This window comes from Chrysemys picta, chromosome 9 (assembly GCF_011386835.1).
Source record: "Chrysemys picta bellii isolate R12L10 chromosome 9, ASM1138683v2, whole genome shotgun sequence".
Classification (NCBI taxonomy): domain Eukaryota; kingdom Metazoa; phylum Chordata; order Testudines; family Emydidae; genus Chrysemys; species Chrysemys picta.
In genome coordinates this window covers 38,467,953-38,487,640 of record NC_088799.1, presented here as the reverse complement: position 1 = coordinate 38,487,640, position 19,688 = coordinate 38,467,953, and the positions used below count along the sequence as shown (strand labels likewise).

The following is a 19,688-nucleotide window of genomic DNA, read 5'->3' as shown; positions in this document are numbered from 1 at the left end:
CAGTTCTATTAAAAAAGCAAACAGAAACCCAGGCTCTCCACAGACCTGTTAATGGAGGTTTTCCAAATATACACCACACAACAAGGCCAGGCTTTATCTTAAACATCTGCTCGGTCGCTGACATTAGTGTCTTTAAAACAAGGCACTCTTTCTGTTAGTCACTTTTAAAAGAGGTGGGGATTCCTAACTGGACTACTAAATTACACAAGAGATTTTCCACTGACTTCAGTGGATTGTGGATCAGGCCCTAACAGAAGCTCGTCTTTCCAGTTTGACTCTTAGGCCTTGGCTACACTTGCGGATTTACAGTGCTGCCGTGGCAGCGCTGTGAAGCGCGAGTGTAGTCGCGCCGCCAGCGCTGCGAGAGAGCTCTTGCAGCGCTGCAAGTACTCCACGAGCGAGTGTTCAGCGCTGCAGGCGCTGATTACACTGGCGCTTTACAGCACTGCACTTGCTGCGCTCGGGGGGGGGTGTGTTTTTTCACACCCCTGAGCGCAGCAAGTGCAGCGCTGTGAATTGCCAGTGTAGCCAAGGCCAAAAACTCTTATCACACGATACAGTGTGAAATGAAAACCAGCTATTGCTGTGCAGAGCCTAAAACCCCAAAAGGCTGTATTCTGAAAGGTGCTGAGTGCCTCCCACGCAGAGAGCCTTCTAGGAGGTTACCAGGCACTAAGAGCACTCAGGCTCAGATTTTTAAAGGTATTTAGGTGCTGCTCTGCTCATTGTAGCATCTAACTGGTTGAGGAGCCTGTATCGCATTTTCAATGGGACTCAGTTTCTAGGTCTTTCTGAAAATGAGACTTGGGTGTTGCAGTGCTCAGTGTTGCAATGCTTAAATACCTTTACAAATCTGGGCCTAAGTACCTATTAACTACCTGAGTACCAGGCCTTCACTCATTGGAATTCAAATCCATTCATTCGCTGTGTATATGTGTAAAAGAACATTTCTCCATCATGATACCCGCGCAGAATGTGCAATGGATAATTATTACTTTTGAATGGGTTCTCACAAAGCATTCAGTCTACTTCTGCTTTGTAGCATGAAGCCCAAAGGAAGCTATAACTCACTGGCAATTCCCACCAAACATTAGGAAGCCTCATACATGCAAAAAGGACTTTTATCTTCTTTAACTATCCCTGTGCTATACTTGTGGGAGGATGGGGGGGGAATCATCCATCCACCCTGGTACCAGCAAGACAGACCCTAGCTTGATAAGGATTGTTGTGATCCTAGCACAAAATAAAATGGCAAGATGCCCCGCTGCGGTTTAAAGCAAGCCTAATCTTCATCTTTACACCAAAAAAGTCTTATTGAACACTTACACTCAGCAAAATGTAAACTATGGACCTGATCCAGAGCTTATGAAGGCAATGGAAAGACTGATTGGCTTCCGTGGGCTTTGGGTCAGGTTCTACAGAATGGTTTTCTTATGGTCCTGAGCCAGCAAGATGCTGACCATTCTCAACTCCAATGCCTCAGGAGTGGGCCCTACGTGAAGGAGAGCCTGCGTAACAGAGTCTACAACAGAAAAGACCAGCCAAGACTCACTGCAATCTAAAAGGGACCTGGTATGAATAGGACTGATTCGAATCAGCAACTCGGCTTTAGGTAAACCAGGGGTGGCCAACCTGTGGCTCCAGAGCCACATGCAGCTCTTCAGAAGTTAATATGCGGTTCCTTGTATAGGCACCAACTCTGGGGCTGGAGCCACAGGAACCAACTTTCCAATGTGACGGGGGTGCTCGCTGCTCAACCCCTGACTCTGCCACAGGCCCTGCCCCCACTCCACAGCTTCCCGCCCTCTCCCCTGAGCCTGCCGTGCCCTCGCTCCTCCCCTCTTCTCCCCAGAGCCTCCTGCACGCCACGAAACAGCTGATCGGGAGCTACTGGGAGGGAGGGGGAAGGCGCTGATCGGTGGGGCTGCTGGTGGGTCGGAGGCGCTGGGAGTGGGGGGGGAGAGGGAGCTGATGGGGGGCTGCTGGCGTATTACTGTGGCTCTTTGGCAATGTACATTGGTAAATTCTGGCTCCTTGTCAGGCTCAGGTTGGCCACCCCTGGAGTAAACTATAGGAAAGCCCTGACGTTTTTGATAAGATACAGGAACAACTTTGCATCATAGGCATCTGGGAGTAAATGTCCAGATGTCAGCTCCTCTAATGGCAAGAAAACCTAACTGGACACATATTATTCACTGTACAATAAGTCATAAAAAATCAAATACATCTTCTGTTGTATGAGGTTTGGAAGCCAGACATTGCATACGATATAGCAAGAATAAAAAGGACTATATAAAAAGATGCAAAGAGGAAAGAAATTCATATCTAGAGCAGCTCCCAGAAACCCAAAGTCTTTTAACCATAATAGTATTTTTTTTAATCCATCACAAGTCTAAAATTGAACTCCTTAGAGACAAAGTTCAAATGTGAATGCAGATTGCAGTGTTTCCAATTGGGTGCACAGAAGAAACCCCTCAAATAAATAATAAGGTAAATTCCTTTAAACTCCTGTTGCTGCCTCACTGAAATGCTGGGGAAACTGGTGCAAGGACAAGAGTTCAAGAAGAAGCACCTTGGTTCTCCTCTTTCTATTTTATAAAGCGTCATTAATCATGTACAACTTTGGGGCTGTCAATAATGCTTCAGTGTCTGGGCTGTGAAGCCCTTCAGATAAGCCTTTGTTGTTAATCTCTCTCCATCTGAAAGACAGGTTATAACGCAGAGTAAACACTTAGGATGTGTAAGTTTTGACTCTAAAATAAAGCCCATGCTTTCCCCTGACAGTTGTATATGTTGCTGCCACTAACTGTTTTCTTTCAGCAGTTGTGGACAGCTCTCTGGTTGCTGCAGGCTAGTTTACATAAGCGCTGTCATTTAGGGCAACAGTTGCTTCTTAGCTGCATGGACATTCTTGGTCATTTATCATTATAGGCTATGTGTTTTTACAACTGTGAGGGCTAAAGTCAATAGTCCACTAAATGTAACAACCACTTGAGATATCAATCATCAGCTACTTTTCTTTCTTTTTGGGCACAGATTAATATTAGTTCAGGTTTTTAATAGATTCACCAGGGCATCTGATTGGGACACAAGGGCCGGATTCCAAAGTTTTTACTCAGGCAAGACTCCCTTTGATTTCGGTGGGAGTTTTGCCTAACTAGGACCTTTGGTCCATTTTCCTGGCATGTATTATTTCCTATTGACATGCCAAAAGACCTCTTCCCTTTTGGTTACTTGATACGTAAGACTTTGATTTAAAGAACAATGCAATTGATATTTCCACTTCTCTGAAGCTAAGCTAGTTACCGCAGAGCTCTAATTATTAATGTGCCGTTGGAGGTTTGAGACACACATGTCACCACTGTGTGGGCTCTCTGAATTCCCCCACCAATAGCTACTCTAGTAACAACTACTGACCTTCCGAAACCAGCATGTGTGGCAACTCATGCTCTCACACAGCCTAAAGAAGCACAACCACATCTTCACTAACTAGCTTAACTGCAGCTAAGAGCAAATATCCATCCAATTACTTTTTAGATTAAAAGCAATGATACCCATTATGGATGGCAAAAGGTTCTTTGGACACTGGATAGGAAAAAGTCCAACCTGGAAAAATAGGTCATGTCACTGTAACAAACTGCTGAATTCTTTACTTTGGTAAAACTTGATTTACTTCAATGGGAATTTTGCCTGGGTATGGGCTTCAGGACTGGGCCAAATCAGAGTCCCAAATTAATCCAGTAAATGTAGGTACTAATTTAAAGATCAGCGAAAGAGAGACAGAAGCTGGCTAATATCTCAAGGGGATCTTGCCTTTAATGAACTGTTGATTTTAGCCTTAATTATAATAAAGACACAGCCTCGTACAACTCCCCTGGCTCGCCATTTACATCAAGATCTGGTCCAAAAAATGGCCTCTTTGATTTTAAAATGTTCTATAGACTTGTTTCAGCGAGTCAACTCCTCTCTTGTCCCATACCCTCCTCCCACTTAGCCTCTCCTTAGTCCCTTCATCCAATCACACTGTTTGTGGAGAGAGAGCCTTCTCCTGTGAAATTCCTGTCATCCCAAACCCTTCCAATATAGCTGCAGCTAACTGATGACATCTCTCTAAATCTCATCTAAAAACAAAACCAAAAAAATCCCCCAAATCACTCTTTCCCTATTGCCTCTGCAAAATACAATTCTTTTTCCTGCCTCTGTTATTTTTGTATAACTTTGCAACTGTAATATTTTACCCTCAAAAGTTTTTCAAGATAACGGTCGGTATGAAGGAAGTTCTATACAATACAGTTATGGGTTATTGTTCTTTAAAGATGAGGCAGCATTTCATATAATTAAATCTGTCTTAAAGGAATAATCAAATCAGTTGTTTAATTATGGTCTTCTAATAACGTGAGGCAGAATTATTACATTGGGAAACACTGTCTCTTATGACAGGAGGGTGCCAAATAAGGGTAGTCTTTTGTATAGGTCTCAATGTCATTTACACTGGTCCTCATTTGCTCTCTCATAGCATATGGTACAACTTCCCGTTGAAGGCCTCAGACTGCATTTCTAGAAAAAGTGTGGAGGAAACCCTGGTAAGAAAATAAGGAGAAGTCCATGCTACAGCTGCCTGCAACACACTACCGCTTCCATGGTCACATGTTTTCCCCTACTATCTGGTTCTTCTGCACCAGCAGTTGACCTCAAATTATATACAATTAGAACAGGTGACAATCAGAATTTGTCTGGATATGCAGTGAAGAGCTAAGTTTAAGAAAAAATGTATGTGTGTGTTCTTTATGCAAAAATGTAAGCAATTGTAGTAAATATACTAAATACATGCTCAGATGACCAGCTCTGTGTGCAATTAGTCATTCGCATGCAGAGTTACTGTGAATGTATTTGCAAATAGGTATGTAACTGCACCCACATTTTTGAAAATGTAGGCCAATGTTTATCTTTGCAATATTTTAAGTGTAACAGAGGATGGAATCAAGGACATATATGAGAATGTAACATTTGCAGGATTAAAGTGTTTAGACCTTACAGACCTTTTTTTAAACCTTGACCTTGGAAACAAGTAAGGACAGTGTTATTTTAATTTACATTCAAATTTTAACAACACAGTCACACAGCACTAGTGGAATCCACATTGAGTTTCCACTGTAGATTGTTCTTCATTTCATTATAGTTCATTATGTTGATAACTGTCAGAAAGCATTAGAAGCTGGGGGCTTGAGTAATAGGACTGAAATGGTAATTTAAAAACAATATACTTTCTGGAGGAAATACAGAAGTGCACTAAATTCAATTAGAAGAGGTGAATGTAAAGACAAACTAAGTGATGTTTGCTGTTTGAAGTAAGGCTCTTTTGATTTCTTGATGACCTAAACTGGTGAAAGCCTTTTTAAAGCAGGCACTTTCATCACGCATCTTGCTAAATTTGTCCTCATTAACTCTAAGCTCTTTTGCTATAAACTGTCTTATAAAGCAGCTGTTTTAGGAATATTTTAGGCCATGCCAAACTATCAATCAATCAGTCCTTGTTTGGGTGGCACAACGGACTAAATTTTTCAGGGTCATTTACTTAGACAGATCTCAAGCTGGACAGTCTATGCTAATCATCTCTCTTTTGTAAAATGCTCCCAATCACAAACGATTAATATTCTTGATCAAACAGGCAATATAAACAACACAAAAGTGCCCCATGCCAGCTTATACTGTGTGCACTGTTTATTAAAAAACAGTGAAAGAGACAGATAGGTAAGCAAGAGCAACTCTCATTGACTTGAGTAGGAATTACACCTGCCTATGCCAGAATGGAATTTAGCAAGGGGGAAAAAAAAGTCTAAAATTGGCATCCTCACAGATTAGAAAGAGAAATTCAGGAGTGAGGAGCATGACTGTTAAATTGGTGGCTTTCTACTTCTCATAGCTTTGTTTATTGTGGAGACTATGAATACCCCATTTAAGTGCTAACCTTATGATAGACCCATCTTCTCAACAAGTACTTAAGTATAATGAAGGTCTGAATAGTTGCATTAATATAACTTTTGCCATGCTTCTAGAGGGGAAAAATGACTGTTTTCCACAGTTTCTGCTCAAGTGTACTATAGGTCAATCATACCATTTCCTTGCCCTAGCACACAGCTGACAAGCCCTGTGAGCTTTAGAATTGCAAGCTTGAATTCCTGATTTAGCCAATGAGGCAAATCCAAAGTAAGAAGGAGAATTTTGTCTAAGAAAGGAGGAGGTGGTTCTTTTCCTCAGCAATGACACAACATCAGTGATTATCCCTTGGAGAGGAGACTAAAGTGAAAGTTCCCTTCTGTCCCATAAGTAAATGTGTGTCTTTGTGCATCTATGTCTGCCCTATTCACATGTCCCAGCTACAATTTGTAGCTCAAACTCTGCTGTCATTCATACCCATGAAACCCTACCTGGCCATATTCTGCTCTCAATTTTGTAGGTGTAAGTCAGGAGTAACTACTGATATCAGTGGAGCTATACTGGATTTCTACCAGTGTAACTACAAGTCAAATTTGGATCATTTATTTAAAGGGGGCATGAGCAAGAGTTAAAAAATGGTTTGTATAATTTAACACAGGACAAAGAACATGTAAAATATTCCTCATCAAATCTTTGATGCAGAGGAATAGTGTCAGAATATTCGAAGCTCTGGGGAACACGATTGGCCCAGCACATCAGAAAGTAGGTGCAATTTTCATTGACATGAGAATTGTGTAAAAGGGAAGGGAGGAAGATCTCTAACTCCCTCTCATCCATAAGCACAATTAGGTTAATGGAAAGCTGTAAGAGTCTTCCTCCCCAAGCCTGCAAGGGGTAAGATACAAATGACAAGAGAGCAGCTGATATATTACTAAAAGAAATCGATACCAATGGGTCAAGGATCTACAGAAAAGAGTCCTGAGACTGAAGTTCTTCATCTTAAAAAAAGGTTTAGAAATAATAATATATAGTTTAAAAAATGATCAACCCACAGTCCATTCCAGGTGTTTCCCTCCAAATTACCCAACACTACTTTTGTTCACCTGGTCTAATAGTTCTCCAAGTGAACAGAAACCTGATTTTACAAGCCACTGGAGCATAGTCTATCTTTTTGTTAGAAGAATGGATCTCAGATACTGTGTTTTATTTCTTCATTAGTGTGCCGTCACACTGAGCGATTACTAAATGCAGGGCTGAATGAGAATACCAGGGTTAAGGAGAGCATAATGAACAAAGAAGGTGCCTGATTATTATGGCTGTCAGCACAAGGGAATTGGCTTTGTCACCTGGTTTAACCAACTGGTAAGAACTGATTAGCATCTGAAATCAGTTTGAAAAAAAACTTCTGATGTTTATGTTCTTCTCCGTCTCCACATCTTGTCAGGAAAGGCAGACCAACTCGGGGGGTTCTTCTGGAGGAGTTACTTACATACAGGCTCCCTAAATGGCTTCCGTCACTAGCCCAGAAAGAGTTGGCCAATGGCTACGTGGAGTTGGTTTCAGAAGGAGAGGTGGGGCGGGTGTCCTCTTGCAAAACCCATCTTGCTGTGAGACGATGCATTATCATGCTCACACAGGGATACACTTCACGATCAGAGCCTTTTCTGTTGTATATGTCATAAGCATACACAGTCATAAACAACATTAGAATGTAGCTAAGTCAAAAACTTCAGAGGAGGGGTGTGCTGGAGAGTGAGCAGCCTGCCCGATGTGACTGCCCTCTCAATCAAATCATAAACAAACACAGAAATAACCTCGTTGTTCTCCTTCACGTTGGGTCACATAAAAATAAACCCTTTAACCTTTTTTAGCAATCCAACAAAACAAATCCATTTCACATTTCTTACAGACCACATGCAAGCACACTCTTTCCTGTAATATATACAGGCTCAAATCATAGCACTGAGCTACAGTGGGTGCAGTGTAAATCCACACTGTTCCAGGCAGAGCTCAGACCTGGACCATCATTCTTGCTCTAATGCTCCAGTGCATTTGGTTCTGTGCAGCCTCCTTGTTTCTGTGTGCCCAGTATTCTCATTTGCCGAAGTGAGGAGTGGGGACAGGGCTGTGTCCCCAACTCTTCGTCTCCAACTTTTTGGGTTAAGCTATAACCCTGGGGGTAATCCCGAGAATGACTGCAGTTGTGACCGAGTATTGCACCAGCCTCAACTCCACTATACACACAAGCTAGTCAGAAACTCACTCACAGCGATTAAACTTAGCAAACATGGATCCTAGCCCAAATTGATCATCTGCAGGAACATGCTTCACAAGAAAGAACTGTACTTGTAAATATACATGTTATCCTTCCACAAAAACCATTTCCTGGATATGACTCACTATCCATTAGAACCCTCTCTTTGCACTTTGGTCACTTGCACATGCTGTGTCTCCTTACCTCAAACCTTCGTTTGATAGTTTCATTTTTGGTCAGGACTTCTCCCACTAAGGCCAGGTTTTCATTGGAATCTTTAGCTGCTGTAATAATGGTGCTTAGGGGTGTGATTATTGGAACGGAAGGCCTGGAATTTAGGGAGGATGCTATAACAGTGATGGACAAAAAATGAAGGGGAGAAATGAAGATTAAAAGGGACACTATAAAATGTCCGGTGGCACCTTAAAGACTAACAGATTTATTTGGGCATAAGCTTTCGTGGGTAAAAACCCCAAGAAAACCCTTCAGATGCATCACCTACCCATGAAAGCTTATGCCCAAATAAATCTGTTAGTCTTTAAGGTGTCACTGAACTCCTTGTTGTTTTTGTGGATACAGACTAACACGGCTACCCCCTGATACTTGACACTATAAAATGTGACCCATCTCCTCATAAGAAATTTGGATTACAATAAAAATGAACAAAAGAAAAAATCTCTCGCTCTCTCACACAGACACCACCACATCCTACAGAGCAGGGGTTCTCAAACTGGGGGTTGGGACCACTCAGGGGGTTGCGAGCTGTCAACCTCCACCCCAAACCCCGCTTTGCCTCCAGCATTTATAATGGTGTTAAATATATTAAAAAGTGTTTTTAATTTATAAGGAGAGGTCACACTCAAATCAAAGGCTTGCTGTGTGAAAGGGGTCACCAGTAAAAAAGTTTGAGAGTCACTGCTGTAGACTTCATGTTTATTAACTCAGAATATTATATTCATTCAAAATATTAGGCTGAGGGAAGGTTTAAGTCTCACTTCTTAAACAGCATGACCCACTAACACATACCCAGATTGATATGCTGGTTGTCCTTACCCCCGTAGGTATGCTCTCGCTGATGAAAACATCCTTGTGGAATTAAAATGTAATCTCTTGTTTCCCCACAAGTTGGAGCGACTGGAGGATTTACAGATATTGCACAGATTTGATTGATACAGATTTGCACATATGCACTTATAAACCATGTATGTATCAGGGGCACAACAAACCAAGCATCTTGGTGTTTAAGACTGCTACTGCCATCATTAAGGAGTTATGCTGTAAATTTTAAACTAGTCAACTCAACACTGACAGTCTTACTAAATATCCAAATATTTACATTCATCCTTGTAACTGTGAGCAAATGTATCACAATTTCTACATACATTAAGGTTTTAAAACAGAAGAGGCTGTGTAGTTCAGAGGATAGTGCACTGGACTGGGACTCAGGATACAGGTTCTATTCCTGTCTCCAGCACTGATAATAATGGAGCATGAGGTCAAACCTCTGATTATTACTGAGCTATTTATTTTTACAGCAATGATTTCATCTCCCATTTAATTATAAATTTCATGTTATGTTTTGTGTTGGGAAGAGACCTGCTTTCGATACATTGCGTTTACTTGGTTGAAGAGGAATGGTTACTGAATTCTGCTGCCGCACACTTCTCAAAGTGTGATGTACATTTCAAGGGAACGTTTTTCAAATTATTGAGGCAGAAAGAATAAATAAATAAGAGAGTCTGACTTACGAGTGCAGGGCATGGAGGCAGCATCATTTTCGGCTCGGAAAAAGCCCCGATCACAGGTGCAGGAGGTAGAGCCTTCCCAGATGGAGTAGCTGTGGGATGGGCATTTGGCACAGGAAACATCTGTGGAGAGAGCCTTGTAGTATCCTATTTTGCAAGCTAGAAGGAGAAAAGGGAATGGAGAGTGTTATTTGCCCAGTATGTGATAATAAAATGCTGTTTCCTTTACTCAAAATCTAGGATGGAGACATTTTCGAAGAAGAACAAACCATGCCCATGTAGTCCCAGGTAAGAAGTTAACAAACCAACAAGCTCTTAGTTGCTAGCCCTACACTGTGGGATACAATTTCTAATTCAAACAAGGGCCCTTTAAGAAGCTGGTCTGGTGATATTTCAACAGCACCTATAAGCACATTTCCCTACCAACTTTGCTGGAAAACCTGCTTCATCTTTGTGTTACACATGGTCTTGCATGTCACTCCCCATTCCCACCTGCGTGCACACACTCATACAGCGCAGTAACAGGGCACAAGTGTTTAATTCTACGACCACTTAAGGAATGGCAGCTGATAGTCTGACAGTGCCAATTTTGGAGATGGAGTGGAACAGACACCCACTGTGATTGGCAGGGAGGCTCTGAGTCTAACATGCCCGGAAATGGCATGTCTCCCTCTGGCAAGGCAGGATTAATTTGTCTCTTTCTCCCCAAGGGAGGAAATAAGCATGTTCTTCCCTCCTCGAAGCTAGGGTATCCAATAGCTGCACTGCTGGCACTGAATCCCCATGTGCACTTGGCAAACTTGCAGTGACATCATCTTCATAAAGGCGACGCTTACACGGATGGCTACTTTTACATCACTTGGAAAAAACTCATTACTGTTGTTAATAGCAAGTTTTAGTGGGGGCCCCCAGGTATGTCATCCTAGAAATCTGTGCCTTGGCAAAAGAGAGAAGGCAGCCAACACCACTGGCTTTCAACCCTTCAGAGGCCAGAGCAAACATCCAGGCATTTTTTTATAAGAACAGAGAGTGTAAGAGGGAGGGTTATTTCCCATATTTACAGCATGACTCACTCTCAAGGCTCTTCATTTAGCACCTAGACTATCTTTAGAGTTCTTCCTCTCTGCACTCATCCACTTATTGTTGTTTTTCATTTATTCTTTTATTTTTATGATACACACCCTAAACGGGGATTTTAGCAACACATTTGTAAAGGAGCGTGTTACTTCACTCTTCCTAACCAAAGCCACTGACGGTATTTCCTTAACGAGTCTAAACTTCATGATGTGTGGAGCCCTGTCAATAAAAGCACTGCGAGATCGATCTTGGCCTCGCTCACTTTGGCTGTCACTGGACCAGTGAATCTTATAATAACATGTTGCTCCAATGACTAAGATTTATGCTTCCAGAGTTTATACACATCACATAATTAGATAAGGTTCAGCTTGCAAGGTGCTTTTTGGCTACACTTCAAATGGCCTTGGGGTTTCGATTAAAATCAGAAACCGCTGCTTTGGCAGGAAGAAGCTCTGGGGTCAAGCCCAACCTCTCCACATCAAATACAATTAGTCCCTGAACACAAATAGAAACCCACTGGGTACAGGCTGTCACTCAGTCAGTCACAGTAAACAAAGACAACTTGTGTAAAATGGGTTATTCTGCTTGTAGTATGGGCAGCCAAAAGAAGGGAAAACTACCTTAATATTTTTTTACATCGGAGTTGCAGTGTTTGACGAATGAGCTCAAATGCTGCTAGCAGCCTTGATGCATTTGGTTTAAAACCACTGACATATAAGTGACAGACTCTGAGTTGAGTTACACCGGTGTAAATTGGTAGTAACTCTATTGAAAATGGTGGTACACCTGGTTTGTAATTAGCATAAGTCAGATCACAATGATGCCCTAATCCTGAAAATGACAAATACATAGATGCAGACAGAGAGCACTTTTTTGCAATGTAAAAAAGAAAGGGAGATGAAAAAAATACAACCTGAGACCTAACTAATCCCACTTATACTGCAAACTCCATTTCTGTTTTAAAAAAAATCAAGCATCTAGCTTAATTGTATTAATGGCTCACAGAAATTATACAATGAATGACTATCACTTGATTTTTTTCCTAATACCAATATTCATGGTAAACGAAGCACAGAATAACCAGCCCCACATAGGGGACGAAAATTCTGCTGTGGTTTTAACATTTTATCACAAAAACAGGAAGATACGACAATTCTAGGGGACAATCCCCACGCTATACCCTCTTTTCAGACTCTGGGGCTAGGAAGGGATTGAGGTGATGCAGTAGGCATGGGAGTGGGGTTTCAAATTCTACAATTCACAGGAATTTCCCCCTTTTTCTTAACACAACATAATCTTTTGTTTTCTACTATGTTAAACCTTGGTCATTAATATTTCAGGACCTGCAGAAAGCTCTCTCTAAATGCAGTGGCAGCTTCTGAAGCACAGAGCCATTTTGCTTCGGCTATACAAAATCACCGACTACTGAACCAATGGTTTTCTTCACTTCAGCATGTTCACAGATGCACTACATTTCAACACTTGGCACATAAGAATACTTGAGAATACGTTGCATTTATTCAACAATTCTTTGCTCCTTGGAGTTCTATTGTATTTTCACTTAAAAACTTGATCCTAACCCTGTCAAGGGTATTCTTTCCCTGAAGTACAGCTGACACACCTACTATGACTGGTACTGGACTTTTTTAAAAAAAGTAGGATATTATACAGTATTTTTAAATGTTAATGAATTAGTAGACAAACAACAAGTGTGAATAGAACCCCTTCCTTGAAAGTCTTTATTGCTTGCTCATGACAATCCTTCATTTTGCTTCTTTTCTGGGGAGGATTTGCTAGATAGGACAGGGCATGAATGGTATTCTTACACAGCTTTCGAAAGATGTCATTGTACAAAGATTAGTTTACATGTGCAATACAAATCTTGAATTCAATTCCTTTAGCTTTCCCTCAATTAGTTCTTTCTATTAGTTTAAAAAAAAGGGAGAGAGAGAGAGAAAGAGAGAGAAATCTTTTCTTCCATTCAGATCACCCACCAACATAACAAAGTTATTTTTTAAAACAGAATTATCCTTAAGATGTCCAAGGAAATTCTTAAACAGAAATATTTTCAGTGTGAAAAAACAAAATTGTGATACCTGTATTTTTTCTGTGGGGAAAAAAAATTAAGTGAAGATGAGCCTAAAACAAAACCTTGGACTAACAGCTGCACAAATCCTGCTTTTAAGCAAATCTATTTTATTTATCTTTTCATGACACTCAGAAGAACACTGTCAACCTTAGCAAGCAAAAAATTTAGCCTGCCATTCTTATAGTTTTCACGAGGGATATCCACTAAAGTACAGTTACAGTTGCAAAAATAGGAGTTTAAGAAAAGTAGGAGTCCAGGTCTCACTGAGTATCAAAGGGATTTGGGTGTATAACTTCCTTAGGCTGTTTTGAAAATCCCAGCCTCCCATTATAAACCCGTTTTCAGAAGCTCATGACTTCCTGAAACAATTTATGTGCAGACTGAAGGTTGCTTTGCTTGTTTTCAGACGAAGTGTGAATTTTCTATTGCAAAATCTGAGGCCTTTTCATTCAGCCCTTTCAAAATTAAGTAAAGTTGAAAAATAAACAAAACAACAAAAACAAAATAGTTCTCCTAGCTGATTCTCCCCATGCTTTTTTTTTTTTTGGCGGGGGGGGGGGGGCGCGGAAGAGGAGGAGGTCAATGCTACAACAAAATAAGTTGAAGTTATTGCATGTAAATTAAAGCCCAAAATATGGAGTGACACTTTTGATAGGTTTGGAAGAAAAATAATTAAAAACTAAAAAATTAAGCATCAGTTTATTTATATATTAGTTATATTTCAAGCTGGGGAAAAATGCAAACATTTTCACCCCAAATTTACACCTTTTTTTTCCTTGTTGAAATTTGAATTTAATATTTCATCAAAATTTTGAAAAAATTTGAACAGCTCTACAGATGGTGGAAAATGAGATTAATTTTTGGCAAAAAAAATGTATGAAAAAATTCATCCCATTTTTTTCACTGAAATTCAAAATAACTACAAAAATATTTAAATCTGGGCAATTTAAGACAACTCTATTTATATTCCTTTTGGCTCTTTCTTGGTTTATTTACTGCCCTGGTGACCCTCCCTCCCTGACGTTAACTACTAGAAGGCTAACTACTACTTTGGGTGTGGATAAGGGAGTCTCCATGGGGCTAGACTTCTTTGTGGCAGACTTCAGTGGCATTGAAACCGAGAAAATGAGAGTTGTTTGGGTTGGCGGGCTGCTGCTTACACCCATAGCCCTCTCTATATGGGAGCTGCCCTAGCAGCCAGATGATTTTTTTGGGGGGGGGGATACAGAAGCTAGAGGAAAAGACTTAAGGAGCTATCAGCTAACTCACTTCAACTGCAGAAGCATATTTTTAATGGGGTAAAATGGGGCAAACCACAGCTTTGGATTTTGAAGCTAATAAAGAGGAGAAGGTAGATGGGAAGATGAAGGGTCAAATTCTTTGTTGGCACAACTCCACTTAGTCAATGAGAAGGTCTGGCACATAAATTTTAAATTCTTAGTCCAATGTGCAGCAGCAGTAAAGAAAGTTAATGGTATAGAGGCTTGTAATGAGGACATTACGGGCATATAAACCCTAGAATGTTGAACTGTGACTCTATAAAGCATGGTTAGCCTGCATTTGGAGCCCTAATCCTGTAAGTACAAGTATGGCTCCCGAGCCTGCATGGAACTCACTGCCGGATCAGGACCTTAGTGGGAAATTTATCCCTTTGCCGAGCGCTAGCACAGGGCCAATGCACCACTTAAACCTTCATCAATGTGACTCAATGAGTGGTGGCGCAATAACTTTAAGATTTGTGTCTTCTAACTTCTCCAGTTAAACAGAAAACAATAATGTTGCATTAATGTATTTGATGGCATTTTTTATAGGCAGAGCACAATTGATCCGCTTAATAGAAAAATAGATCAGCTGTGTAAATAAACTTAGAACTTGCTTACACTTCCCTACACTTGCAGCAGGTGTAGGGTACATGTAGATACATGCAGCAGTGAAAAGGTCCAGCAAAGGTACAGAGCGGGGAAAGGTTCTAGCAGTGGGTAGCTGCTGGAGCCTTTCCCCACTGCCTCCCTCTGTCAGAGCCTCTCTGTGCTACCAGAGTCTTTTACTGAAGGGACAGGCTGATGCTACACTGCTAAAAATAGTAGTGTAGACATGGAAGGCATTGTTTGAGCATGTAGAGAGCCACACAGAGTAGATATCCTTCGGTTCAGGAGCGTAGGCCACACTACTGTACTCTGTTGTCCTCTAAGCCAGTGGTTCTCAAACGAGGGCCGCCACTTGTTCAGGGAAAGCCCCTGACGGGCTGGGCTGGTTTGTTTACCTGCCGCGTCCACAGGTTCGGCCGATCGCGACTCCCACTGGAAGGGCGGCCAGCACATCCCTCGGCCCACACCGCTTCCTGCAGCCCCCATTGGCCTGGAGCAGCGAACCGCAGCCAGTGGGAGTTGCAATTGGCCGAACCTGCAGACACGGCAGGTAAACAAACCATCCCGGCCTGCCAGGGGCTTTCCCTGAACAAGCGGTGGACCGGCTTTGAGAACCACTGCTTTAAGCAGTGCCTCCCAGTCTACACTTCTATTTATACCCATGCTAGCTGATCATGCAGTGTCTGGACTCTATAGATTCATAGATTCTAGGACTGGAAGGGACCTCGAGAGGTCATCGAGTCCAGTCCCCTGCCCGCATGGCAGGACCAAATACTGTCTAGACCATCCCTGACAGACATTTATCTAACCTACTCTTAAATATCTCCAGAGATGGAGATTCCACAACCTCCCTAGGCAATTTATTCCAGTATTTAACCACCCTGACAGTTAGGAACTTTTTCCTAATGTCCAACCTAAACCTCCCTTGATGCAGTTTAAGCCCATTGCTTCTTGTTCTATCCTTAGAGGCTAAGATGAACAAGTTTTCTCCCTCCTCCTTATGACACCTTTTTAGATACCTGAAAACTGCTATCATGTCCCCTCTCAGTCTTCTCTTTTCCAAACTAAACAAACCCATTTCTTTCAGCCTTCCTTCATAGGTCATGTTCTCAAGACCTTTAATCATTCTTGTTGCTCTTCTCTGGACCCTCTCCAATTTCTCCACATCTTTCTTGAAATGCGGTGCCCAGAACTGGACACAATACTCCAGCTGAGGCCTAACCAGAGCAGAGTAGAGCGGAAGAATGACTTCTCGTGTCTTGCTCACAACACCCCTGTTAATACATCCCAGAATCATGTTTGCTTTTTTTGCAACAGCATCACACTGTTGACTCATATTTAGCTTGTGGTCCATTATAACCCCTAGATCCCTTTCTGCCGTTAAGCATAGACCTTAGTTTCTAAAGTCCACAAAATGCTCTGGATGTGATTAAAAGAAATCCCAAAGCAACCACTGTTCTTAAAGCAGCAGCAGCCCAGCTTTCATGAATAACCCTACAGTAACACACCAATGTGTGCAACAAAGGAAAAAGTAAATTCTTGAAGGAAGCAGATCTCAGCTTCAAGCTTCCAGTAAATTAGTTCTAAATAAGAATGGGAAAAGGAATTGTTTTTAAAATGATTAAAAAAATGATACCATCCTCTTAGAACCCATTTCAGTTTATTGATGACTGGTTCCCTTTTCAACCACGCCTGCTACTCTGGAAATATTTCCAGTTTGTATTCTAACTGCACACCGGGGAATAAAAAGTTTTCATTTTTCCTTCTAATGTTCTTTTCTCTCTTTAAATGGATGGATTTTCTTTCTCAAATTTTAACAAAACCACATCTGCCACATGAGTAGGCAGCTTCTTCTTAGCTCTCTTTTACTGTTATTACCATTTCTGAACAGATTTTTGTGTGTTAATTATAGAACTCAATTGTTTGAATAGTCTCTTTTGATGAGCTTTCTGCCCCGCGCCATGAACCCCTCAGTGATTGTACAGCTGTTTTAGTTCTAAATGCTCATCAGGATTTTCTAATTGTCAAGCTGTCCCAGGGACTAGTTCTTTTGACCTAAAAGTCAAAGAAAGGGAGTCACCCTTGTCTCTCCAACATGAATACCATAGGACTCCCTATGCCCCTTCCCCCCCATTACCTGTGAGACAATGCCTGTCCCGATCACTGCCAGCCCAAGCATAATTGGGTTTTGGGTGAAATAAGAAGATTTCAAATAGAATGAGTTAATGAGCTTCTTGTAAAATTAAGTCGTTCTTCTGGTCCAAACTAGTTACTCACTGTAATGCCTTTGAGGCTGATAAAGATCCTCAAAAGCCAGAAGAACAAACAAAAAAAAATTGTTAACCTTCTCTCAAGCCATCTTAAAAGTCAAGTTGTAGAATTCAATGTGATGAACCCAATGCTGCTTCCAAATAAAGCCAGCTTCCTTTGATGTTAGCGTGGTCAGATCTTTGTCTCCTATTGCTAATGACTTCATATTTTCTACAAATTACAATCAGTTCCATATCTTTAACTCACATCACTGATGAGAAAAAAAAAAATCATTTGTAGTCACCAAGGATAATTTTTAACTGAATAAATTTAAATACGGATAAAGAAATACAAGCACCAACAAGAGCACATTGGAAGGGTGGTGTAGATTTGTTAGTTGGTTTTGGTATTCTTGTTTTTAAATTGGGTAGATGTCTAGGAAGGGCTTGAAGATAACCTGGAAGTAAAACTCAGGGTAACTAAGGATGCACATGGAACTATGATCATCAGACTGAGTCCAAGAAGTTCAGCTGATCTGGATTGACACTATTTGTACATCCCACCGGGTCTCAGTCTGGTCTTCCCTGGCTTCCCCACCCTATCATTCTTGTCTTCAAGGCTGAGGGGCCTGGTGTACAGTAGCTTGAGCACTTCCCCAACTTTGCTCTTCAGTTGCCCATTTCCCCTAGGAAATTCAGGGGTGCCAGTTGTTGTTCCCTTCATCTTGTACCTCTGGGGGTCACCAGCTAAGGCCATTGTCCTTTTCCAAATATAGACCTTCTATTGGGAGAAAGTGGTCAGATCCTGTCACAGAGCAGTAGAAGGAGCACAGCATTCCTCTCCTCCAGTTAAACTGACAGTTGGGAAAGAAAGTATCCCAGTGCAGCTGGAGGCTAGCAAAGTGAAGCCCCATAAATCTGGTACTTGATTGGTTGCTAAGGAAATCCTGAGATTTCTCTAACTATAACACTAGGGATTTAGGGGAGAAGCTATCTGCCTATGTTCTCAGATCAGGTTTTTTTTCTGGCCACAGAGTGAGAGTTGTTTCTTCTTCCACTTCCCTGTATGTATTGGGGACTGGTCTGGCAGCTTCCAGCCCTCTTTCCTCTCTCTTCTGCCCCTCACCAGGACTTTTGGATTTGGGGGAAGGGAGCCTGATGGAAGGCCTCACTCAACCTCTAAAAATGGCAGATGAAGTGGTTAGGCCAGTGGGTCAGCAATGGGAAGGAAAGGCCTGGCAGTGGTTTGTGTGAGGGAGTCACTGGGAGAAGGGTTATCAGAATTCCTCCTGCAGGTGTAAGATGTACAGAAGTAAACCATCAAGGGGTAGTCAGTTGCCAGCTCTTGCCTAAACTGAACCTGTGCAAGGCCAAATTTGCCTAGCCCACCACATGCATCAAACCTTACCCAGCTAGATTTTTCCAGGGACTTGTCTACATGGGGAAAAAGCCCACAGTTGGTGCATGCAGCAGCTAGCTATTCTTCACTCACTCCCCAAGTGGACTCTTTAGCTGCACACTAAGCATGCCTCTGTGCACATTAGCTGAATCTACTTTGGAAGTCCACTGAGCTGTACCACCTAAGGGTACAGTAAAGAGTGTCTACACAGGGAGTAAGTGCAGAGTAGCTAGTGCACTTTTACATTCACATTTTAGCTCACTGCGCACTAACCTCCCCGTGTAGACAAGCCCTGGGACTGCCAATTTTCATGGCACTTTTTTTAAGTTTTGCTAAATTAACCACAAGTTTAAAAAGTTTAGAAAGGAAATTTAATAATGAAGAATCTGGGAAGCAGTCGTCCACTGTGTGCAGGGCCGGCTCTAGGATTTTTGCCGCCCAAAGCAAAAACAATTTTGGCCGCCCCCCGCCCCCGTTCTTTAATTACCCCACCCCCGGCCCCGCCTCAACTCCGCCCCTTCCCCAAATCCCCAGCCCTGCCTCCTCCCCCCAGGCTCTCAAGCCTAGGAGGGAGGGAAGGAGGGAGGGGGAGAAGCGGCGCCGTGCCGCGGCCACTCGGAGTCTCCCCCTCCCTCCCAGGTTTGAGAGCCTGGGAGGGAGGGGGAGACTCTGAGTCGCCGCGGCGCGCGCGCCGCTTCTCCCCCTCCCTCCATGGCTCCCAAGCCTGGGAGGGAGGGGGAGCAGCGGCGTGCGAAACGGCCGCTCGGGATCTCCCCCTCCCTCCCAGGTTTGAAAGCGTGGAAGGGAGGGGGAGACCCCGAGCCGCCGCGGCGCGCGAAACAGCTGATTCGCGCACCGCTGCTCCCCCTCCCTCCCAGGTTTGAGAGCCTGGGAGTGAGGGCGAGTAGCGGCGCGCGAATCAGCTGTTTCGCGCGCCGTGGCAGCAGCAGCGGAGGTGAGCTAGGGCGGCCGGGGCACATTTTTAGGGGCGGCATTCTGGCGCCGGCCATGCCGCCCCTAAAAATGTGCCGCCCCAAACACCAGCTTGTTTTGCTGGTGCCTAGAGCCGG

The 19,688-nt window shown here is 42.5% G+C and overlaps 1 protein-coding gene across 1 annotated transcript in view; it reads right to left on the bottom strand.

Annotated features, from left to right (window-relative positions):
* EPHA4 (EPH receptor A4) overlaps positions 1–19,688 on the bottom strand; it is a 142,472-nt gene that overhangs the window by 67,348 nt on the left and 55,436 nt on the right. Inside the window, exon 4 of the mRNA XM_065558046.1 lies at positions 9,940–10,095. Within this exon, the coding sequence (XP_065414118.1) occupies positions 9,940–10,095 (156 nt within the window). The remainder of the gene's footprint in view (positions 1–9,939; positions 10,096–19,688) is intronic.